Source organism: Anguilla anguilla, chromosome 15 (assembly GCF_013347855.1).
Source record: "Anguilla anguilla isolate fAngAng1 chromosome 15, fAngAng1.pri, whole genome shotgun sequence".
Taxonomy (NCBI): Eukaryota; Metazoa; Chordata; class Actinopteri; order Anguilliformes; family Anguillidae; genus Anguilla; species Anguilla anguilla.
Genome location: NC_049215.1, coordinates 7,445,340 through 7,465,253, shown reverse-complemented (window position 1 = coordinate 7,465,253; position 19,914 = coordinate 7,445,340). Strand labels below are relative to the sequence as shown.

The following is a 19,914-nucleotide window of genomic DNA, read 5'->3' as shown; positions in this document are numbered from 1 at the left end:
TTTAATGGCTTCAATAACTCAGCACCTCGTTTGATCTCAAAAGAAAGTGTCTCCAGCAGCATTGTCTCCCAGTTTCTGCGCCGATTTCCTACTCGTTCCAGACGGAAAACTGCCTTACAGAATTCCCCTTCTCGGAACAGCCTGGTTTTCCCAGGGAATCCTCCGCCTAAACAGGTCCTAACTGAGCCAGGACCCACTTCAACCCCTCCATTTGGTAGCGGAAGTCTGCCTGTATGCTAAAGCTACTGATTATAGTCCTCGTATTAGTGTCACATTTGCACGCTACGTGCTGGTATATACCTGGTGTGTGCACCATGCATACTTACCTCTTCCCCATATCAGCACTATATTTCAATGCGTAGGCCAGTTCTGTTTTATTTCCATGCTAATCCCATGTCCTTATTCAAAAGTCTCTGTGTAATTCTACGTGAACTAGTTAGGCTTAGGCCGTACAGCAGGAATCCTTCAGCGGTAGGAATTGCCGGGGTCTTACAGAGCAACATTTGTAATCCTGAGCGTGCTCAGATCAGACATGAAGAGCGGTTACTATGGGAACCACAGAAACGGCAAAGCCACTCTGTTTTATAGAAGGGTTAACCCTTGCAACATGAATACGGTATACTGTGTACAAGCTAGTCTTGTACTGTACCTCTCACATTAACTGTAAGAGCTTCCTTGATAGAGCACAATTTGAATGGCTTTTCAGTGCTTTATCTGGATTTATGGCACCATAATGTAAAAAATAATCAGTTTTGTTAAGCAAATTTACGCTCAAGGAGAACAGACCATTAGCATGGCTCATTAATGTGGCAGATAATTTAATTAATTTACCAAATAATGCTTTTTATTTAAAAGAATATCTTGAATTGATATAAAGCAATCCCTTTCCTCACATTGTCTTATTTGCAATGTGCATAATCGCCTGTGTATGCTTAGAATTAGCTTAACAAATTGTATAATATTGTATATGACAGCTGGGCGCTTTATTGCTATGGCCTGGAGGAGACGTAAATGAACATAAGAATGTTTGATGGAGCCTAGCCAGGCTTCTCATTTAGCCCGTATGGGCTCATCAAGTGAATGGGATCATATCTCAGAACACATCCACTTCCATCAGAAGGCCCTATGATGTCATTGCATTCTGTACATTACCTAGTGCCCTTGTAGGCTACAGCATTGTTTGCATAGTTACTGATTTGGCTCTTGGTTGTTGCTCGCAAGGCCCATTGTATTTGCACTTAATGTCCTGTTGTTTAGCTGTGTATCTAATTTGAAAGGATGCTGACCAATATGATTAAGAAACCATATTAATGGTAGTATCCTTCACAAACACACAAACACACACACACACCCATAAGCTGTCCTCATACTTGGTTATTCACTGTTTTAACAGACAAACAAAGCACAATGTCATTTTCTAAAATTTAAGATGTTAAAATGTTCCCAGCTGTGTTTTTTGCTGACTCAATACACTTTTTTGGTCCTATTTGTGAAACTGAGAATGAGAGCAATCAAATCGCCAAGCATTACCCCCTTTGAGTCTACGTTGGCCCCCTAGTGGTCAAATGATATGTGGCCCTTTAATTTAGACAAATTGACAGACTCAATTGTGTGGGTGTCTTTGGGAAAATATTCTCTATCTTTTCACATACCATTGCATTTGAGAATATTTACTCTTTCGCTGCATGTTGTGATAGTCAAGCATTGGACACCTGTTCTAATGATGGAAAGAGCATCTATTTGCCTGCTGATAATCATCTAGGAGAAGTGCACAATGATTTAATGTGATGCCAATGCTGCAGTGATATTTCTGCAAAAACTCCAGTAGGAATGGAACAGTTTGAACGAATGCGAGGGCGACGTGACCTTCTCGAGCCTTCGCCTAAGGAGAGAAATTAGAGCGCAAACGAAAAAGCGAGCCGGGGTCTGGCGAGAAATGCCACAGTGCGGGAGTCCTGTGCCATTTCTAACGACAAGGACATTCTCAGAGAACGGCTGAGCAGAAAAAGCATTTTAACGTCTGTGACCTTAGCAGAAATAACAGCAGCGCACAGGTAGACCCAGTTCGGATGAATAGCTGCGCTATCGAAACCATGACCAGGCCGCAGAAAGAAAACACTTCCCTGTGTTTTGTAATGTGGTGATATATTTATTATGTGGATTTGGGATTCTGTTTCCCCTCCTCTTGAGAGAAGTATTGTGACTCCGTCGTGAGTTTGCTGGATAATTTATTCCGGTTCTGCATCATTTCATGATCAGACTTACCGTGGTGTTTTGATTGCAACAGTTTGTGTGTTGATTGCAACCGTGTGTATTTTGAGCATGCCCGCGAAGACTCGCTGTAGCATTAACATAAGACTCAAACTATAAGAAAACTCTTTAACATAGAGGCTGTGTAATGTTCTTTCATTGACCTGTCTGTCTGTTCCTTAGCACTGCAGCTCTATAGCGCCTCAGCAACTTCAGTAGTTACAGGAGCTCCTCAGCCAGGCAGGGAGGATGACCTCATTGGTACCATTGACTCACATTGAAATGGGCGGCTGAGGACCTTTACTGGAGCCAGCCGCGCTGGCGCTAGTGAGCAACATCTCTCAACGAGGCCAGGCATTGAGCTGTTTAAAAAAACGCAGCCGGGTTTTTTGGCCCGCCCTCATGGGAGCCGTCCTCTGCATCTCCCCCCTCCAGCTGTGGACCTGGATGGAGGACCTTCAGAAGGAGCTCCTGGAGGAGGTGTGCTCCGACTCGGTGGACTCCGTGCAGGAGCTCATCAAGCAGTTCAAGCAGCAGCAGACCGCCACGCTGGAGGCGACGCTCAACGTCATCAAAGAGGGGGAGGACCTCATCCAGCAGCTGAGGTGAGACTTCCGCAGCCCGCCTGCAGGGTGCAGTGTTGCTGGCTAGCAGCTGAAATGAACGTATGAGCTTACAGCAAAAACAAGCAATATAGCAGTAGGTGTAACCAGAACTATCTGAGATATATGTGTCATCCCTATATAATATGAGGTTAAACATCACCCTAGTGTATTCACATTTATTTGCCTGCTGGACGTTGTTGTCCTGGGCAAAGTACATAGCTGTCTGCTCGTACCCCATGTATTCGCCTGGATATTTACTGGAATTCAGGTTATGAGCCTTGCTCGAGGGTGTTGCTACAGATTGATATTTTATATTTCAAACCACAGCCTGCCGATTACCAGTCGAGTGTCACTGGGGACTGTAAACAGCATGGAAACTCAGCTGTCCCCGTTGTCTTGGGAGATCTTCTCCGAGCACTGTTGGCACGAGAGAAGAATCGGGTAGCTGCGCGTTCGTTGCTTTTATTAATAAGGCATCGTGCCGCTCGGAGGAAAGATGGGTTAATCATGCAATGGAGATATTTCTCGCTTTGTCACACAATTAACCTTTGATTGAGCTATTTGCTTTCGCGAGAATAGCTCCTTGTGTGTGCTGTCGCAAAGGGGAGCTCTATTAAATTACATCTGAATGCGATGACAACAAAGGAGAGCGTTTTCCTCGTCTGTTTTTCTCGGTGTGAACATTGAGTCCATACCGGTTTGATCGCATTGACAGTTAAAACGGGCGAGAAGATTTCATATAACGAAGGTTACGTTCGTTTCTTATGTTTCTTAATGAAAGATAAATGCAGTTAGAGTTCTTCTGTTAGCGTGAGTAGAGCGCTCAGTTTGACTGATGAAATGGCTTCATCACGAGGCTAATAAACGGTAGCACTGTCTAACAGGAGATGTAAAAAAAACCAGTTGATTTATATCCTCTGGGCCCTTGCTTTTAATTTTACTGTCAGTACTTAATTTGGCCCAGCTCTCTGGAAGGAAGGGCCAGGATTTTTAAGGCCAGCGCTGCTTCTTGAAAGGGGGCTATCCATTCACAGTCTTCTGCTCTGTCAGTATTTTAGCATATATTTCTCCCGTTTTTTTTTAGCTTGGGATGCATTGACTTATATTGATAGTGATGGTGATTACTGAAAGTCGTCACCGCAGCGTCCCAATTAGCATCCCGAATGCACAATCCACTCAGATCATGCCCAGGGGGCGGCCTCTACAGCTGCGGCAGTGATCTTCATTACTGGTCCTGGCGGGCCGCGGGGTCTGCTGGTTCTTGTTTTCGCCTTAATATTCGCAACCAATTCAGACCCAGGAAACCAACGAAGTGGCGAGTAGCAGCAAAAACCAGCCGACCCTGCAGCTCTTCCTGAGACCAGGAACGAAGGGAACTGATCTAGGCGGTGTGGACTGGTTGCGGGTGACATCATTGCCGTGAAATCATTGCCCCCCTGCTCCGAGCTGGCACCACCGTGCCTAGATCTCCCTGCCCATGTGGGCCCGTCGGTGCCCTCCCGCCGTCGGGAACGGGCGCTGACGGCCTCTCGCCTCCCGTTCCCCTCCCCTCCGTCCTGCAGGGACTCGGCCATGTCCAGCAACAAGATGCCGCACAACAGCTCTATCGCCCACATTGAGGGCGTGCTGCAGCAGCTGGAGGAGGCCCAGGGTCAGATGGAGGAGCTCTTCCACGAGCGCAAGATCAAGCTGGACATCTTCCTGCAGCTACGCATCTTTGAGCAGTACACCATCGAGGTGAGTGGGCGGCGGCCCGGTGGGTGGGGGAGGGGCCTGCATTGGGGGGGGCAGGGGTAGGTGGGGGGTGGGGGAGCAGATTGTGAGAGGGTCCCTGGGGAAAAAGGCTCAGGTGGCCCTAGAGGAGGGGGTTCAGAGAGAGAGAGAGAGAGATGGAGAGAGAGAGAGAGAGAGAGAGAGAGAGAGAGAGAGAGAGGGGAGCGAGTCTCTGTTCGTGTGGGTACATCTGCTCGCTGCTGCACTTTATTAAATAATGCAGTGTTTGGCTGGGGAGTCCTGATAGCAGTTGACTTAGATTGATAGCCGTGTTCTTCCTAATAAGAGCTGTGGGTAATCTGCACGGTGGACCGGTCCTGCTTTGCAGTGTATTCTACATTAAAAAGAGCAGAGAATATATGTGTGCACGCCTGTGCGCATGCATATGGGGATGGTTATGTGTGTGCGTGTCTCAAACATATTTGCTTGGAATCACAAATTACCACGGACTGCATTTTTCAGTGCCGAGCAATACAGCCCTTTTTCCCTGATAATGAAGGAATTAGTCATGGGGCCCTATTTTGACAGCTCGGAGAGCTAGCGCAGAGTTCCAAAGCAGATAGGTTAGCACACACATCGGTATTTGTTTACTGATTTTTTTTGTTCATGTACACATTGGGATGCGGATGGGTGCAATGGCACGGCATGGTTTTTCTTACGTGCTTTACGCATTCTAAACCAACATTATTTCAATAAACAAGGGCATTTGAGTAATTTTCAGTTTACATTTCCGTTTTATAATTGCTTCACTGTAGAATTGAAAGCATACAGTGGACCACAGTGACTCAATTCTACAGTATGTTTAACGTGGAGGTTTTCACTGTCGTTAGGAAAACAGGAAAGAGCCAAGCCTTTTCTGAGGAGATTTATATCACAAAAGTAGCAGAAGAGGGGTATTTGAGGATGAAATCGACTGTTATACAGAATTAATCAACCGGCGAGCACTTATTTACTGACCTGCTGGGATAATGCATGTCTGCCGGTCTCAGTCCCCACCTCGCTCAGCAGAAGCCGATACACTTCTGATTACAAAATGGCTGATTGCTTTCATTATCTGCCATTAGCAACTGCGCACGAAAATAACGATTTCAGCAGAAAGAAAAAAACTCGGTTGAGTGTTTAAAGATAAAACGCGTAGAACGGTTTGGTGTGAGAAATGCCGGAGGAAGATTTAAAGATCCATACTCCTTTCGCACGGATGGTTTGGACCGATAATATAATAATCCTAATTCGATATGAATCGTGTCACCTGGCTAATGAAGATGGATTGTGTACTTTGGCGCGCGGCTGAGGGTGCTGTTTGTAGGTGTGGCGTCATGCTGCTACAATGTCCTTAGGAGCCGCCAGGTATTGGACAAAGCAGTGTGATGCGGTGCCCTTAATATACAGAATATACTGCAATATATTTTAACTTTTCACATAATTATCTGAATAGAATTTAATTATATTTAATTATATATATAAAAATTCATTTTTGAGAAAGAATTTCAATATTTGGAAGCAGGGAGTGTGCGGCTTTCTTTTTCTTTTTAAATATCTGAAATTAGGATTAATTAATTATCATTAATTATCATTTTTGCTCATATATTGTGAAACATTGCTGTATCTTTTATGGTTCAGATGATGAATGACATATGCACTATACAATATACTGTATATTATACATATAAAGTATCCTCAATAGTATATGTGGTATATTCCACTCTGTAATGAATGTTTGTGTTGCCAGGTGACGGCGGAGCTGGACGCCTGGAACGAGGACCTGCAGCGGCAGACGAGCGACTTCAGCTCGGAGGACCTGGCGCTGGCCGAGCAGAGGCTCCAGCGGCACGCCGAGCGCAAGCTGGCCATGAACAACATGACCTTCGAGGTCATCCAGCAGGGCCAGGACCTGCACCAGTACATCATGGAGGTCCAGGCCTCCGGTGAGTGAGTGGGAGGGGCCAGACCTGGTCTGGGGGGCAGAGCCTCCACCAGTACATCATGGAGGTCCAGGCCTCTGGTGAGTGAGTGGGAGGGGCCAGACCTGGTCTGGGGGGCGGAGCCTCCACCAGTACATCATGGAGGTCCAGGCCTCCGGTGAGTGAGTGGGAGGGGCCAGACCTGGTCTGGGGGGCAGAGCCTCCACCAGTACATCATGGAGGTCCAGGCCTCCAGTGAGTGAGTGGGAGGGGCCAGACCTGGTCTGGGGGGCAGAGCCTCCACCAGTACATCATGGAGGTCCAGGCCTCCAGTGAGTGAGTGGGAGGGGCCAGACCTGGTCTGGGGGCGGGGCCTGCCCTCTCGGACGCGCGTTCGGATTAAGACAGCTGCTGCGCTGTTTTTTTAAATTTTTTTTTGCTTACCGAATAAAAGGCTCGACCAAGAGAACGTCAGGAGAAACGTCGGCCTTGTTTATTCAGCTCTGGAGCTGGCCAGCTGCTGAGGAGTCGCTATTTGGGTTAAAAAGCGTGGCCTTTCCCCCCCCTCTCCCACAATCCTCTTACTCGCGCGGTGCGTCAATACGACACGCCGGGAGGCTAGCGGGGTTTAACCCTCGCAGTCCCCTCTCCTCCGCGCAGCTGCGGAACCGCGCCGCCGCCTCAACGCTTCCTGCCAATCTTAGCGTGCGGCTTTCACGCACCGCTGGGCCTACACTGGCCATTTAAACGCAATCACAAAGGCTGACTTAGAGCGGCATTTAAACATTCAGGGATACTGAAATATTGTAAGCTGTTCTTTGGCGCCTGTATATTTCTCAGATGCATGGTGTAGTCTGAATATGGCTTTATTTCATAAGTTCTGTGGCAAGACTGAGCCATGTCTCTTTCAAGTGGTTATTGTAAATGTGCTAAAAAAAATTCAATTTTTATGACAATGGAAGTAAAATGAACTTTAATTTCCTTGCCTTTCAAAAAAAAGAACCATAAAACAAGAAGTGGCAATAATGAAGTTCCTTCATTAAACTTTGTGATAAATATTTAATGAATACACTCACCATAGAAAGCAGTATGTGAACAAGAAACCTGTGTAAATAATTTGATGCACTTGTTTTTTCTCATGTGTTTATTTTGAAAGACCTCCAAACCAACCAATTTTAGCCGAGCACAACTATTAATATTTGATTATGTGTATATTTTTTGCCTGTTAGATAATAATGAGAGAGTTTACTGAAGGTTCATGGAATATAATGCAGTTCCATCTAGTGTGAAGACACATCCCCCTTTTACTGTGTGTTAATGTTAATGCATGTGTGGATTTTTTCATGTCTGTGTCTGCATGTGAACACGTCTGTGTGTGTGTGTGTGTGTGTGTGTGTGTGTGTGTGTGTGTGTGTGTGTGTGTGTGTGTGTTTGTGGGTGGGTGTGTGTGTGTGTGTGACAGGCATCGAGCTGACGGGGGAGAAGGAGGTGGACCTGGCCACACAGGTGCAGGAGCTGCTGGAGTTTCTCCATGAGAAACAGCACGAGCTGGACCTGAGCGCAGACCAGACACAGAAACGGCTGGAGCAGTGTCTGCAACTGCGCCACCTACAGGCCGAGGTCAAACAGGTAGGGCAACCCCGCCGTTTAATCACATTAGAACACATACAGACACACACGTACAGACACACACACACACACACACAAACACACACGCACTACATGCAGGCTCATCTGAGGATGAAAAATGAATTGCTCTGAAGGAAAAGAAAAAGTCTTGGTTTCTGTATCTTGCTGGTGATCCTACATTACATACAGTATACCTTATCTCCAGACCATAAAGCTTCTTCCTGTATTAATGATACCTTCACAGTATTATCTGTTTTTTGCTTAAAGTGCAAACTATGGTTCCCTCCTTCTCATTCTCATTTTTTACCGGAACAGAATTCTTACAGCCTCTGGTTAACTTCTAAAAAAGATACGCTAATTAAAGAAAAGAAAATGTTATCACCATCACCTACTCTCCCTCCTGCATACACATATAATGGGATTTCAGATTTATTCTTTGAAACACTTTACTGTGCTATATCAACTGTTTGGTTTGATACTGTGTCATTTAGTTTATAGCTATAAGTTATATAGCTCCAAATGCATAATCCATGGCGTAAACGTTATATTATTGTTTTAGTCTTGGAGTAAGGAATTTGTTTCAAATGCCTGGTGCTATTTCTGTTCAGTGAATTGCATAATTGCAGCGGTTGGACCAGGAAGACGTACTTGACTCATGCTTGACTCTTACTTCCAAATGAGAGACTTAGAAGCCACCTCCCCTGACACAGGAATCCGCAAATCATTTATTCAAAGTTCATATGCATAATTCAGACTCGGAATGCTACTCATTTTTATGTAAAAGATGACCCTCATTTAAAAGGCTGCGGAGTGTAGCATTAGCAGTTCTGTATCTATCAGCAGAAAATACTGCAGTATATCGAAATACAAAAATATCATCAAGATATTACCCTCACACCGCAATATATGTGGGATATATACAAATGTAATTTATAACACATTTTTAAAATACAATATTGTGAAATATATTTCTCATATTTTCCAAGAGGTCCACATATTTACAGTACATTGCTGTATCCACCGTTTCTGTCAGGGAGTGTAAATGTGGGCTTTGCCGTCAGTAGTTCTGTGTCTTTTACGTTTTCCTCGGCACTATATCAGAAAACAGGCTCGTGTCTGATCACAACCACAGCCTCAGGCCCACTGGCTGTATCTAATTAAAATGTGTGTATGTCGTAAGCAGGCTCTTGAAGTCCTCCATTTTGGGGGAAAAAAAGGAAAATCAGTGCAGTGTCATGTAGTGGCTCATTCAAGCCCAGCTGCATCCTCTCTTCAGCAGCTCAAGGGGGCATTGAATATGGCCTCTGCCACATTTCCCCTCTTTCAGGAGCCACTTTACGCGAGCGTGACTGCATGCGGGGGTTCTTCACCGCGAATGTGGCTGCCGCTGAAATTACTGAAAGGCTGTGCGAATGCCTCCCCCCCCAAAAAACAGAGTAGGGTTGTAATTTTTTTTATTCTGAACAAAGTGACACGGAGGTTGAGTGGCGCTCGCGGCGAATCTCCCCGCTCATCTTGGGCAATTTCATTCAGGCGGCGAGCGAGAGCCAAACCGCTGTTGACGGAGACGAGGAGTGGCTCCACCTCGCATTCAGGCGCTCAGAAAAGAAATGGGGCTTGTTGTGATGGTGTTCTGGGGGAAGGTGGTAGAAATGGGCTTATGAGATGGAGGAAGGGAGGTGATGCTCATGCATACACAAGCACGTGGAGGGTAAGCTCTGGAAAAAATGAAAAAGTGGTGAAAAAGTAGGGGACCTGCAGTTTTACACGCCTGTATGCAAGCACACGTACCAGCTGTGCCGCGCAGCTGGCCGGGGTAGGGGGGATTTGGGGGGGGGGGGGGCAGTTGGGGTGCATTAGCTGGGGATTTCACACATTTGCACGCTCAGCAGCACACACCACATCCCCTTGATACCCCATGTGAGGGCAGGAATGAAGAAGAGGATAAAGTATAGTCAGAGAAGTCTTTTGTGTGCTCCCCAATGAAATCACAGTGTAGATCCAGGATGGAAATGGTGAGGTTTATAGAAAAATGCTGTTAATGGTAGAATGTGCCGTCACAAGTATGTGATTAGAATGTTGCTCAGCTGAAGATTCTCATGCTAATGTAACAATCACTACTGGTGGTTGAAAGCAATGGAGTTCTAGAACACTGACTTAAAATAAAAAAATAAAAAAAGCTATCCAAAAAGCCTACTTTTCAAATGATTAATGGAATTCTGCAGTGCCTTTTCCTGAAATATTCCAGTTTACTTCTTTGAAGCACAGCAGCCCATTCGCACCCTAAGACACATTTTTCAGTGGAGAGATTATAGCAGAACAACATACGGATTTAACAACGTGCGTTGGCTGTGTATACGAGACGCAATTATTGCGTGCCGTTTTTTGAATGGTTTTTGTTATTGCAGCTACTCATTCCCTTGCGCAGCAGATGCCTACATCCAGCGTGCCATTTGTCATCCGCTATCACAGCGTTCACTCACTCATCTTCACACGTTCATGAGGGATGGATTGTAGATGCATGCAGGCTGTCCCATCTGCCACATGCAGACACACCCACCAGGTTAGGCATTATTACTGATGAAACACAAAATGGCTTCGCCCATATTCCCTCTTTCAGCTAACCTTCAGCACATTTTTTCCATTATTTCTCTGAATGTCTCTGCGGGAATGCAAGCCGACCGCGTCCTGCTTATGCATGCGTTGTTTGATAATCGAAAGCCATTTTTTTTCCATTGCCACAATCACTTTTTATTATCTTTGCAAATGCCTTCCGTTTGCATTTACATTTACATTTTAGTGAAGGCAATTCATGAAATGAAAGTGCTATTTTGTTCATCAATGTGAAAATGTGAACATTTTCTGGATTGAAACCAGGCTAATAGATGGGTAGCAGTGCTCTTGCTATTTTTGAATAGCATTGTTAAGGACTGTCTGCCAGCCATTATGCATACCCGACTGTGATTTAAAATTTGCATGCAACAATCGTGTGCGAAAATAGAGGCTCTTCTGTAAATTGTACTTCAGTAATTTTGTTTTGATTTGATTTGATTGTCATGATCCACCAGTCCACCAATTTGAGCTAGTCTGTGCATGTAATGTATCCTCAAAAAATGTTTCGGCATACAAATATATGCATCCCCCTCCAAAACTGTTTTAAAACAGAAACACAGTTTACGTGCCAAGTAAGACATTGCAATGCCACCTTTAAGAATCAGAATATATGGCCATTTGTTGACAGAAATATGGTCAGGAAACCCGCAATCTAGAAAAACCACATGCCCAATATTATGTATTCATGTACAGTTTAACCATGATAAAATTGTGAAATTTAATATTTAACTTGAGTTTTAACACACATTTTTAAAGCCTTGCTTCTGAAACGTGCTATAATAAACTAACGCCATTGAAGGTCCACCTTCCACTGATAATTTGTTGCATTTTATTGTCTACCGTCCAGTAAGAATATATCAGTTTGTATGTTGACTATAAAATTGATGATAAAAAATATTAATTGTGTTCCATATAAATTTCCTTATGTCACAGGAGGATGAGTAAACGACCAGATAAGAAGCAAAATCAGGAAATCATTTGTCATTCCATTTACTGTATAAATCAATATCCATGGCAGCCATGACTATTGACTGGGCTGTGGGGGCCTGATGTGGAGATAGAACAGAGCCAGCAAATAGATGCGATGTGTCACTCACAACCACTTTAAACTTAATCACTCTTTAATGGAATGAACTGCTTCAAAATCCTCGCTGCGGATTTGAGTCTGAGAGAGGACCTCTGTGTCTTATGGATTTATACTGTATATATTGCTATATTGTGGATTGTACTGCAGATACATTATGTCTGTGAATGTTGCTTGGTTTATTTAATCTGTGTTTGTACCAGCTGCACAGTTTGTCTCTTCTTTTCTTGTTTTTGTTCTTCTTCTTCTTGTACTTCTTCTTCTTCTTCTGCCTGTTCTTCCATGTAACTGCTACAATATGGTTTCCAGTACTGATGTGAAGTATTATAGTTGTGAGAGTGGTCGTGTGTGTTTTGCGTACCCAGGTGTTGGGGTGGATCCGGAACGGGGAGTCCATGCTCAACGCCAGTCTGGTGAACGCCAGCTCGCTGTCGGAGGCAGAACAGCTGCAGAGGGAGCACGAGCAGTTCCAGCTGGCCATCGAGGTGATCACTCAACAGGGCTGATCGCTTCAATATGGGCCTTTGTGCTACAAATATGCTTATTTATATGTGTGTATGTACATACACATACTGCATACTATGTAGGTGCATACAATGTGGGGATTGTTTTCATTTAACAGTTTGTATAAATCCCTGACCCACTTTAGCTATTCTCTTTTTTTAGAACTTCCTACTGTGGTAGGAGTGTTATACCTATTACTTTGTGGGACAGGTCAGCTGTGTAGTGGTATTTAGTTTTGTTTATGGTACTAGTTCGCTCTGTTAACTTTACACATAATGCCTGTCAGTGAGCCTTCTGTACCTTCTTGCTGTTGTTTTACTTTAGTATTCCTGAGAGAAACTCTGATGTTCTCCACTTCTGTAAAGAGTGTCTGTGAATTTAATGTAATAAACCAGATGAGAGAATGCAGACAAAGCAGGCTTTCACTTACAGTTATACGCATATACTCATACGCACACATGTATGACACATGCGTGCTCACACACACACACACACACACACACACACACACACACACAAGGGTGGTTTTAATCATGAGCATGCGCAGAACTAGATGAGGTGCGCTGTGTGTCTCCAGTTCGAGGGAGGCCTGGGGCATTCTCCTGTCAGTGCTGCATTACGGCTAATCTCCAGGAAAGCCACCCAGGACATCTGCTCTGCTGCAGATTCATTACGTCTCTGGAGTTCATCTGTGTAAATAAGAACGGCCCCTGATGGGCCTGTCAGCCCACTCTCTTCCCTTAAATCAGGGCTGCTCAGCCCCCGTTCCTGGAGATCTACCGTCCTGTAGGCTGTCACTCCAACCCTAACAAAGCCACACCTCATTCAACAGCTGCCCAGCCCTGTTTCTGGAGATCTACCGTCCTGTAGGCTGTCACTCCAACCCTAACAAAGCACGCCTCATTCAACAGCTGCCCAGCCCTGTTCCTGGAGATCTACCGTCCTGTAGGCTGTCACTCCAACCCTAACAAAGCACGCCTCATTCAACAGCTGCCCAGCCCTGTTCCTGGAGATCTACCGTCCTGTAGGCTGTCACTCCAACCCTAACAAAGCACGCCTCATTCAACAGCTGCCCAGCCCTGTTCCTGGAGATCTACCGTCCTGTAGGCTGTCACTCCAACCCTAACAAAGCACGCCTCATTCAATAGCTGCCCAGTCCTGTTCCTGGAGATCTACCGTCCTGTAGGCTGTCACTCCAACCCTAACAAAGCACGCCTCATTCAACAGCTGCCCAGCCCTGTTCCTGGAGATCTACCGTCCTGTAGGCTGTCACTCCAACCCTAACAAAGCACGCCTCATTCAATAGCTGCCCAGCCCTGTTCCTGGAGATCTACCGTCCTGTAGCTACTAATTAGTAGAATGAGGTGCCAAATTTGGGTTGAAATGGAAACCTACAGGACGGTAGATCTCCAGGAACAGGGTTGGGCAGCCCTGCTTTAAATCCACGCGCAGAATGCTTTCAGAATTACGGAAACATGCAGTGAGGATTGCCTAAGTTTTTACTTCTTCAGATGAATCGAGCCTCCTGGGTGAATGATGAATGACCTGAATGTTCCCCTTGGATCCTGCAGTCCCTGTTCCACGCCAACTCTCTGCAGAAGACGCACCAGAGCGCGCTGCAGGTGCAGCAGAAGGCCGAGGTCATGCTGCAGGCCGGGCACTACGACCCCGACGCCATCCGGGGCTGTGCCGAGAAGGTGGCGCTGCACTGGCAGCAGCTCATGCTCAAGATGGAGGACCGCCTCAAGCTGGTCAACGCCTCCGTGGCCTTCTACAAGACCTCTGAGCAGGTCAGCCGTAGCTCAGCGCCCCCCGGGGGCAGGGAGGAATCAATGTGTCTGGCATGATTAATCACCTAATTAACAAAATTGCACATCCATATTTGAAGTATGCTCTCGTTTTTTTAACCATATCACATGCGACTGTTCTCTGGTGTAGTTTGCCATTGTGTCACATTTATCGCAAATATTTAGTATAGTGTTGTAGTGTTATCACAATTGGCATGTGCTCTGATTAAAGTGTGTGACTGGCTGTATCTAAGTATCTGTTTATGGAGTATGCACATTGTCTATATCTATGTAGACATCTAAGTGTGTTCAGGTCTATTGTGTTGCTGTAATCATACAGTTCAGGTGTACTACGTACAGTGCAATAATGGGGCTACACAGCTGATGTGCACTGCTTTTAGTGGTTTCCATGGTCACAGAGTTCTGATACGGGCCGTGCATTTTACAGGTTTGCAGTGTATTTCCATAGCCACAGAACAGATGTGCGCTGTGCATCGTACAGGTTTGCGGCGTGTTTTCATGGTCGCGGCGCTGATGTGCGCTGTGCATTGTACAGGTTTGCAGTGTGCTGGAAAGCTTGGAGCAGGAGTACAGGAGGGATGAGGACTGGTGCGGGGGTCACGACAAGCTGGGCGCCACGGCGGAGACGGACCACGTCATCCCCCTCATCAGCAAACACCTGGAGCAGAAAGAGGCCTTCCTCAAGGTAGGACACGCCCCCCAGGACCCCACCCCTCTTGCATCCAGCCCGAGAGAGGTCTCAGTAACAAATGTACAACACCCGTTTCTGAGTATAAAGCAAATGCGGGGCCAACACTAGCCTCGTCTCCATGGCAACAGTACAGGCCATTACACAGTGATTCCCAAACTGTGCCTCAGAGACCGCTGCTGGGTCATGGGAGGTGTTAAGGTGGGTCACAAGGTACATGTGGGAAAAGAGCCTTTTGTGTGAGTAATCTGTCTTTCTTTTGACATCTGCGCCTGTCAGATTAAATACAGAACTATTTAGTGTATCTGCAATGGCTTCCTTAGGAACAATTTAATCTAATATGTGGACATATATCTGGCCTGAGCCTTTCTGTGTGGAGTTTGCATGTTCTCCCCATGTCTGCGTGGGTTTCCTCCGGGTACTCTGGTTTCCTCCCACAGTCCAAAGACATGCAGGTTAGGCTATTTGGAGACTCTGAATTGCCCATAGGTATGAGTGTGTGAGTACATGGTGAGTTTAATGGTGTGTGTGCCCTGCGATCGATTGGCAGCCTGTGCAGGGTGTATTCCTTCCTCTCGCCCAATGCAAGCTGGGATAAGCTCCAGCACCCCCCCGCGACCCTGCCCGGGATAAGCGGGTATAGATAATGAATGAATGGATGGATGGATGTTGACATATGATACAGTAAAGGGGAGGCACACAGAAAGTGTATTCACACACTGCAGTAGATGGGTATGGGGGGAAACCCTGCTGTATATGTGGACACCTGCGATAGGCATGCGGGCCCCAGAGCCCTGCTGTGTTATTGGAGGCCGGACCCTGACCTTGCTGTGCTTCCGCCGCCGGGCCCCCAGAGGAGGGGGGGGTGGGGGTTAAGGAGGTCACGGGCACAGCTGACACAGTATCGCCGCCGTTAGGTGTCAAGTTCACGGCCAGATGTGGACGGAGGTCATAGAGTCACTCAGTCATGTCATATGTCACGTCATTTTTCTATTTTGGTAACAATCGCTTCCCTCCTCGGTCAGTTGAGCAGCTTTCGTTGTTAATACCTTCTTAAAAGACTCCTCTCTGTGGTAAAACTGTGTCGGTACACCATGGCGGTGCTGTTTCCAAGCCTTTCCCTCTTTGTCAAGGTCTTTCCTCCGTTGTTTTATTGGAAGGCTTGTTCTCTGCTATGTAGGCCAGGGACGCTGCTGCTAGTGACTTTGACAGCAGCACTGCATTACATTCCAGCCCCACACCCTCCGCCTGTCAGTCACCACCGCTGCCCTGTGGCTACGGTACCCGCTCTCCAAATTTAACACGACGTCAATAACGCAGAGCGACTGAGGCTTTCAGAAACTGTGTAACGAAGAAATAGGCTGCGCCAGAACTGGCGTGTGCTAGCAGGCGGTACTGGTCCTAGCTGGTTGCCGGGCTATAGTACGATATGTTGACATTAGCTGAAGAGAGTTCTGTTTCTCCCAGGTAAGAAGCAGCTGTACCCAATCATTGATTCATTCAAATGAAATGCAAATGTCCACAAAGCAAATCTTCAACGGTAGTCGATTTTAGCGTACAGTTTAGAGTGCGCTGGCAGTCCGTACAAACGTCAGATAAGCGAGGTTTCGGGTGAAGCGCGCGTGTGTGTTTCACTGCAGTAAGCACTACAGAGAGACGGTGGTTTATTTTCTCCTCGGAGACCACGTGCCTTCGCCGTAGGCCCGAGCGCGGCGTTGTTTGTTATGTGTGACAGAACTGGTGCGTGGCGTTATGACACGAAGGAAGGCTATGGTTACAAATAAGGCCCCGCGGCGCGTTGGAGCGCGACTGTGGCCTGATGTGGCACAGAAAGGCCTCGCAGTTCTGCATTTGTGTTTGTGTGTGGAGCCAGGGAGGATTAATCGCGCCACGCTCTAGTGGATCCGTTTAACTTTGCCTGTTTTCCTCCCCGCACCCCCCGGCTGCGGCTCTGCAATAGATTTGTTAACCCTTGCGTTGCAGGCCTGCACGCTGGCCAGGAGGAATGCGGAGGTCTTCCTCAAGTACATCCACAGGAACAACGTGGGCATCCCCGGAGCTGCCAGCCACACCCGCGGGCCCGAGCAGCAGGTCAAAGGTCAGCGAGCCGCTTTTGTCTCAGAGAATCGCAAGGTTTCCTGGCAACCGTTCTACTCCTGCTTCTGCAATGCACATGTGCAGATGTTACAGCAGCAGTGTCCCAAGGTGCATTTACAGTATATGAACTGTGCATCTATGTGGAGAGTCCTACCACTAGTCCACAGTGCTTCTGTCCACTGCTCTACTTCACAACAGTGTGTTGTACTGGAGAAAATTGTAACAAGAAGACTATGGCGTTTTAACATTCTGTTTGGAACACTGTTGCCTTACCCTTTTTTAAAATAAATATCCTGCATGAACATGGGCTGTGTAGAAGAACAGGTGGTCCAGTATTAGCCTGTGTGGTAAAGATGTATATAATGTGATGTGTCATTGGCGAATTGGCACATGATATAGACACTTGCATTGACGTCTTTCTCCTCCCTGCAGCCATCCTGAATGAGCTACTCCAGAGGGAGAACCGGGTGCTGCACTTCTGGACCATGAAGAAGAGGCGGCTGGACCAGTGCCAGCAGTATGTGGTGTTTGAGCGCAGCGCCAAGCAGGTGAGGCTCTCTGGTAGTGTTTGAGTGCTGAACAGGTGAGTCACTTTACCTGTGTTTGAGTGCAGTGGTGTACAGGTGAGTCACTTTACCTGTTTGAGTGCAGTGGTGAACAGGTGAGTCACTTTACCTGTTTGAGTGCAGTGGTGAACAGGTGAGTCACTTTACCTGCTTGAGTGCAGTGGTGTACAGGTGAGTCACTTTACCTGCTTGAGTGCAGTGGTGTACAGGTGAATCACTTTACCTGCTTGAGTGCAGTGGTGAACAGGTGAATCACTTTACCTGTATGAGTGCTCTCTTTACCTGTATGAGTGCAGTGGTGAACAGGTGAATCTCTTTACCTGTATGAGTGCTCTCTTTACCTGTATGAGTGCAGTGGTGAACAGGTGAATCTCTTTACCTGTATGAGTGCTCTCTTTACCTGTATGAGTGCAGTGGTGAACAGGTGAATCTCTTTACCTGTATGAGTGCTCTCTTTACCTGTATGAGTGCAGTGGTGAACAGGTGAATCTCTTTACCTGTATGAGTGCTCTCTTTACCTGTTTGAACACTGTGCTGAACCGGTGAATCATTTTATCTGTTTGAGTGCAGTGCTGAAGAGGTACATGTACATGGAAAAATGTTTACTTATGGTCATTTTCATGTAATGCCATAATATTTGTTTAGTTTTCTGCATACAGAAAAGGACCCGGTCAGGCAGTATGCGAGTTTCGGGTTGTCGTGTTTATATATGATGTACTTCAGCATGGTGGAATAATTAGGAATAATTAGGCCCCGAGAGTGTTTCACTCGCGGCTGGAACAGGCAACGAGAGAGACTTTCCCTGTGTCTGGCTGCAGGCCTTAGACTGGATCCAGGAAACCGGAGAATATTACCTCTCGACTCACACGTCCCCTGGGGAGACCAGCGAGAAAACTCAGGAACTGCTCAAGGAGTACGAAGATTTCCGAGTCTCTGCCAAGGTAGGAGACCGCTGCGCCACGCCGCCTGCCTCTCAGACGCTTTCTCCAGCCCGCCGCACGCCCTGCCAGCAAACCTCAGCCTGAGGGAGCAGATCCTCCAAAGATTCGCCCACTTAGAGTGATTGATGATCCCCGTCCGCGTTACTGTATCAACACCCCTGGGGGGGGGGGGGGGGGGGGGTTGGAGGCTTTCCGCGAAAGATTTATCTCCGCGCTTTCGAGGGGGCCTTGGCGGCGGCGGCGGCGGCGGCGGACACTCGCGCGGCGTCTTGACGGCGTCCGAGCCGCAGGTGATAAACGCTCTCGCGCCTTTTGCCCTCCGCAGCAAACCAAGGAGAAGGTGAAGCTGCTGATCCAGCTGGCCGACAGCTTCGTGGAGAAAGGGCACGTCCACGTCACCGAGCTGAAGAAGTGGGTCTCCGCCGTGGACAAGCGCTACCGGGACTTCTCCCTGAGGATGGGGAAGTACCGCTCCGGCCTGGAGAAGTCCCTGGGGATCTGCTCTGAGGTGAGCCTCCTCGTCTTCTGGGCCTACGGGTGAAATTTGGTCTTTACGGTGGGACTCTGGCCTCCTCAGGCGATATCTTGTCTATCGAGTGGGGCTCAGGTCTTTAGGGAGAGATTTCCTTTTTACAACAGGACTCTGGTCTTTCCAGGTGATATTTCGTTTTTACAGCAAGGCTCAGGTGTCTTTGGGAGATTTACTTGTTATAGCAGGATTGTGGTCTATCAAAAATAAAAATAAAATGTCCTGGCAGGGATTGAGTGTATCTTGTTGTGGTTTTAGTCTCCATAAATGTCACTTAGTCCCTTCAGCAGGGCTTTAGTCTTTAGTTTTTTGCAAAGCCTTTAGTCTTTCTAGCAGGTCTCTTGTCTCTCAGGCATGCTGTCGTAAAAATAAATAAATTACGAAGGACGTGTTTTGCGTACGAGGTGCATATCGTTTTAATTAGATTTGTCTTGTAAGTTAATTTGATAGCTTTAGTGCCTTACAGATTAAGCCAGCCGTAGGAGACTCAATTAAGATGGTAATCTTTCGGCATTGTTGATGCCGGTCGGCCTTAAACTCATTTGACTGAAAGTATGAACAACTCACAGTCTTCCATTGTTTCGCAAGCTCATGCTTGAATTGTTGCAACCAAAATTTGTAAGCCTTTGGGAGGCGGAGCTTCGGTCAGATTCCAAGTGATGCGTTCGGCCTGTGGCTGGGTCCTGTTCCTGTCTGTGCTGTGGGATTCGTTTATGAATCTCCCTCGTGTTGCAGAAGCGTTGCTAGATGGTCGGTGGTATTTATAGGCTGGGAGGGGCCGGGCTCCCCTGGGGGGGGGGGGGTGGACCGCCTCCTGCTCTGCTCTTCTCTCTTTCTGTCGTTTTACTCTCAATGTGGCATCCTCCTCCAAAGTCATGCGCTTCTTTAAACCTTCATTTACATTTGACCATACTCCTTTTCTCCTT

At 46.9% G+C, this 19,914-nt stretch overlaps 1 protein-coding gene across 5 annotated transcripts in view; it reads left to right on the top strand.

Moving 5' to 3' along the window:
• The window catches only part of kalrna (kalirin RhoGEF kinase a), a 164,394-nt gene that overhangs the window by 85,565 nt on the left and 58,915 nt on the right, over positions 1-19,914 (top strand). For 4 of the 5 annotated variants that reach the window (XM_035393034.1, XM_035393036.1, XM_035393035.1 and 1 more), the window contains exons 12-22: positions 2,686-2,855; positions 4,418-4,592; positions 6,358-6,553; positions 7,992-8,158; positions 12,221-12,340; positions 13,931-14,149; positions 14,703-14,852; positions 16,839-16,953; positions 17,385-17,500; positions 18,337-18,459; positions 18,785-18,967. In XM_035393034.1, the coding sequence (XP_035248925.1) occupies positions 2,686-2,855; positions 4,418-4,592; positions 6,358-6,553; positions 7,992-8,158; positions 12,221-12,340; positions 13,931-14,149; positions 14,703-14,852; positions 16,839-16,953; positions 17,385-17,500; positions 18,337-18,459; positions 18,785-18,967 (1,734 nt within the window). Of the gene's footprint in view, positions 1-2,685; positions 2,856-4,417; positions 4,593-6,357; positions 6,554-6,682; positions 6,708-7,991; positions 8,159-12,220; positions 12,341-13,930; positions 14,150-14,702; positions 14,853-16,838; positions 16,954-17,384; positions 17,501-18,336; positions 18,460-18,784; positions 18,968-19,914 lie in introns of those variants that run through there. The other variant, XM_035393039.1, reaches the window with a different exon arrangement.